General features: G+C 34.8%; 1 protein-coding gene across 1 annotated transcript in view; it reads right to left on the reverse strand.

Moving 5' to 3' along the window:
- The window catches only part of LOC119419222 (cell surface A33 antigen), a 7218-nt gene extending 2173 nt beyond the window's left edge, over nucleotides 1–5045 (reverse strand). The window contains exons 1-5 of the mRNA XM_037686531.1: nucleotides 4880–5045; nucleotides 4462–4628; nucleotides 2681–2891; nucleotides 836–1000; nucleotides 634–750 (exon numbers count right to left, since the gene is read on the reverse strand). Coding sequence (XP_037542459.1) covers nucleotides 634–750; nucleotides 836–1000; nucleotides 2681–2891; nucleotides 4462–4628; nucleotides 4880–4931 — 712 coding nt within the window. The 5' untranslated portion in view covers nucleotides 4932–5045. The remainder of the gene's footprint in view (nucleotides 1–633; nucleotides 751–835; nucleotides 1001–2680; nucleotides 2892–4461; nucleotides 4629–4879) is intronic.
- Nucleotides 5046–5247: the final 202 nt, after the last annotated feature.

Raw genomic sequence — 5247 nt, forward strand, 5'->3', positions numbered from 1 at the left:
GGATGGATGGATGGATGGATGGATGGATGGATGGATGGATGGATGGACTTCTTTCATGACTAGCATCCTGAATCGTCAAGTGACTTGAATGCTATGACATTTTTCTGTTTCAAAACAGCTACGTATGTTTTCATGCTTAAACCTATTTTTAATACATCAGCATAACCTATAACTTGGTCTTTTTGCCTAAATTTTACATTTTATGTTTTTGTGCTTTTAAGACTGAATAAAACAAACTAAATTTACTGTCCATTGAAAAAGCGAGAACCAAATAAAAAACAGTTCTAAACAAAACTACTTAATTTAGTTACAGTTACTACAAATGACTATGCCAAGTATTTACTTGACAATAATATAGTTTCTATAAAATATTATTTTTTCTCCATATTTATGTTGATATTTACTTTTTACAGCTTCATTAAATTATGTAAGCTTGTTTGCAGTATCTCAATATTATATTTTTGTATTACATATTTTTAAAGATCCTGCTCTCAAACACAAACTGATACGTTTATGAGAGTTTTTTTACAAACTCCAATGAGACTACCTCAAAATCACACTGACTAAAAGGACAGGACTCTAGAGTTCATTTTCTGTCAAGAAGTGAGCACTTAAATATGTTGACAGACTCACCAGGCATCACAGCTAAGGTAAAGTTGCAGCTGGCAGAATCGATTTCATTTTTTGATACACAAATGAAGAATCCAGATGTCTCTCTTGAAATATTAAAAAGAGACAAAACTCCATCCTCTGCAAAACAATCACACATTTTAGTCTGAATAGTTAAAAGCAAACAATCTGAACACAAAGCAAATTCACATATATTAAAACATACTTTGAGTTGTTTTGGGTGCAAATTGCCTGGGAATGTTTTCAACACTGTAGGTTGTCCACTGATAGACCGGTTTTGGGGAGCCCTCCGCAGACTCACAGGTAAGGTTAACGTTGTGAAAATACTCTGCTCGTCCATGAAGTTTACAGGCTGGTGGAGAAGGAGGCTCTACAAAAAAAATAAAAAAAAGAATTAGACACAAACGTAACAGCAACTGCATTAAATGCATATGCATGAATTTGTACTTTTCCACTTTTCTCCACATTACATTACTTTGTAGAAGAGAGGACAAAGTTCTACAATGAAGGCCTTTCATAGGCTGGATGTAAACTTTAAAAAAGTAATTGATTTGGAGACTCACGCTAGATTAATAAACATTACAAATAAAATATAGGATTGTTGGTGAATTATAATTTCAGCTGGAAAATAATCTAAAAGAAAAGAAACAGTAAGTTTTAATAGTGCAAAATCTTGTTGGTAAAATGTTAACAATGGAGTCCCTCAGGAGTCTATTCTTGGGACTATATTATTTTGACTTTTTTATTATTAATTTTCATTCATTCAACCTTTATTTAGACAGATAAGTCACATTGAGCCTAGAAGACTCATTTACAAGTGAGATCTTTTTAACAGACAAAAAGTAATGAAAACTGGACACTTGTAGGTATTGACGTCAAAAAAATTCCTATCAGACTTTTTTTTCCTGCCTGAGAAGAAAAAACTCTGATATTAAAAAACACCTCGCACAAACAAGCACATGGCGACGTAGACATTCTGCAGAGGGGGACGACGAGAGCGCTGCCCAGAATAATATCTGCTTAATGTAAAACATTTGTCACTGACAACTAACATTTACCATCCAGTGTTATCTTTGGTTAAACATTATTTACAAGATGATATTGATTATTTATTATTATAGTCAAACAAGTGGTTATTGGGTTTTTATTTGAACCAAATGTGTTGCATGTGAGAAATAGAAACCCTTTTTATTACATGAATGGAACTGTACTGAGACAATGAGCAAAGAAAAGCAATTCAGGCATGTTAATCAATTACAGTAAGTATACTGTATTGCCAAGACTGCAGCAAAGGCAAATTATGAATTAAATTTGTTTAAACAAACTTTTACTTTATTTTTAACATGTTTTAAAGTTCTGTTAGCCATATTAAGTATTGCGTACACGTCTGATCACCTTATTTGAAGAAAGATAAACAATTGTTAAAGTTAAGAGACTAGCAACAAAAGGACGGATTACGTTAGAAAAGAGAAGAATTAGGGGTGACAACTGAAGTGTTTAAATTATTGCATTAGTTAAAGTCAATTATAATCATTAAATAAATAGAAGTAATGCTAACTTATTACAGCTCTGTCATTTGATTTTATCTTAGCTTGTTAGGTTTATTTTATCATGCTTCTTGGTCATAAATTTATGTATGAATTTGTGTATTTTTAAACTTTGTGGTTTTTCTCACAATAATAAATTATTTGACTCCATTAGTCGTTAGTTATACATAAATTCTCTTAGTTTGTAACTAGTGATTGAGTTATATTTTGTTTACTCCATTAGAGCCTATGAGAGACTGGGTGTGTTGATGAAGGATAACATTATCTGCAAACAGTATAATTTTACTTTTTTTTTAAAAAATCATTATTACGCTTGCTATTTGATTTTTGTATTTTGTCCAACTGATAGCTTTAAAGGTTCTACAAATACAGCAAACAAAATGGGCGACAATCAACCCCCTGTTTGGATGAACTGTGGGATTTCATAGCGGTAGAAATCTTAACTAAATGTTTGTGTACCACTAAAAAAGAGAAGTAAACCTAATCTCTGTGTCAACTCTTACCCAGGACCAGAAGAGAAGTGGTAGCAGCTGTTGTTCCATCATCCCCGTATATTCTGACACTGCACTGGTAAAGGCGACTGTCCTTCATGGTCAATTGTGTTAAGCGGAGTTTGCTTGTTCCCCCACGAATGTCAATCTCCAGGAAGGCTTTGCCTTCATACGAGGGCGAAATCACAACAGGCTTGTTCAGAAAGTAGGAGGCCACAGCTTTCTGGACACGTGAACACAAAACACACGCTCAAAATATTAAAATTCAGCCAATAAAAGAAAAGAGTTGAGTTTGAAACTGTATAAAGGGTTATGACATTTAAACACTGGGTTAAATGTAACAAGGCACATTAAAGCACTATTTCAGATCTTTTGATGTGTGGTTCTGTAGATAAATTATATCTCTTGCAGAGAGCTCTTTGTGATGCCTCAGTTTTAAGAATCAGAGTTTAATTGTGGCAGGATTGACAAGCTAACAGCTAAACCAAGTGGAGTCAAGCCCAAGGTGGACTGATGCTATCTGAAAACGATTCCAACATCTAAAACTTCATCACAATTTGAAAAGTGTTCAAAAAACTTTTTGTTTTTTTCTCAAATAACTTTTTGTCCCCCGCCCGGGGGACAAAAAGTTCATCCTTTTCATGAAGGACCCCACTCACCCAGCACACACACTTTTTGCCCCACTCCCCTCAGGAAGGAGGTTAAGGAGCATTAAGTGTAGAACCACTAGACTGAGGAACAGCTTCTACCCTGAGGCTGTTAGACTCATGAATCTCTAACTAGAATAATCACTGTGAAAAACCATATCATGTTGCTGCTGATCTGTTTCATGTTGCTGCTGATCTGTTTCAATGTTGATGTGTTCATGCGTGCACATCTGCTCACAGACTCATGTTCATGTTTGTGCTGATGTTCAATGTTTTATGTTATGAGTGCTTAGTGTATATTTAGTTGATGTTTTTCTTAGTTCATATCTTAGATGTTATTACTGTTTTTCTTAAACATTTTATTGTTGGATGTAACTGGGACCCCGTGTACATAATTTCGCTCCACCACATGTACCACATGAGGTGCGAATGACAATAAAGAAACTCTGCCTCTGACTCTGACTCTGACAAACGCTGCATTATAAACCTTCCCTTGCTGTCAACTTTTCATTACACTGTTATTCCCACTTCAAAAGATCTGAACTATTGCTTTAATACGTGTAAAGATTTCTGTTCTGTTTGTTTTTATATCAGGGTTGATGCCCTCTAAATATCATTGGTTAAATTGTGTGTTTTATTCAGAAGGATTGCCAAATAAATGAGCAGGAAGAACCCTCTCAGTAAAACACATCTGTAGTTTCCTTCCTCTGATTCACCTGAGCAGAGTAACTTATTTACACTAAGCTGTTTTGACTCATTCACACATTCATCATCCTCTGGACAAAGGTCAGTACCGTTTCTTGAACCACACCCCATTAAAGCATCTGTCCTTTTCTCATTTTCATTTTTAAGTTCAATGTAACAAGTGATGACTTTTTTTTTTTAAGACAAAATAAATCAATGAATAATATTAATATTTTCTGATGTTGAACCAAATTGAAAACTTTACAAGTAATTTATATACAGTATATGTATATTTAAATGGATTCATAGGGCTTTGGGAGATTTCTCTTTTTAAGATCCAGCTCAAATGCCATTGAATTTCCTCAACTTTACAATCGTTTATACACTTTTTAATTCTTCAGACGATGTGCTTGTTTTTCATTTTGCACTGACACGTAGCACTGATCTGTCTTCACATCTTACCAGTGGTTCACCGTGAACGTCGGGTTGAGTGTCCCATGAGAGGAAAAAATTGTCCGTCACCGGAACAGCAGGGACAAAAGAACAGACTAATGTAACGTCTTTTCCCTTGGCAACTTTGTATTCTTTGCTTTGAATAGACACTTGTAAACTCCAGCAGCAGGGAAGCACTAGAAATGAAGAATAAACACACAATACAATGGAAGCCATATTCTCAGTCACTTTATATTTTAATGTGATATTAATCTACAAATAAATCAGATTAATTCAAATACTATTTTAACCTGCAGTTTTCTTTCCAATAAAATATGATCTTGCTTTCAGGCGAAGCTAAATTAATGATTAACAGCAGTGGAAGCACCATAAAAAGGTGTGGCAATGACTTTTTAGAATATAAAAAGAATATAAGCACAAAGCCTACCTGTGAGTATAAAAATGAGTTCCTGCCATGGAAACTGCATCCTTCTGCTCATTTCTAAAAGAAGATGAAATCATCCGCCAACAAAAGAAATATGAAACAGGTGCTTTCTGCTGAGGAGGAGCAGCAGCCCGCCTGACCTTCACCGTGAACTCCCTGGTCTGGAGGAAGTCTCTCTTCCAGGTAATGAGTGAACAATATCTGTCACATGTCACAAGACGTCCAATCACTGAGCGATTTCTTTATTAAAATAAAGTTTGAATTAAATACACAGACAGACAGACAGACAGACAGACAGACAGACAGACAGACAGACAGACAGACAGATAGATAGATAGATAGATAGATAGATAGATAGATAGATAGATAGA

The sequence above is a fragment of the Nematolebias whitei genome, chromosome 13 (assembly GCF_014905685.2).
Source record: "Nematolebias whitei isolate Nwh7 chromosome 13, NemWhi1, whole genome shotgun sequence".
NCBI classification, from domain to species: Eukaryota; Metazoa; Chordata; class Actinopteri; order Cyprinodontiformes; family Rivulidae; genus Nematolebias; species Nematolebias whitei.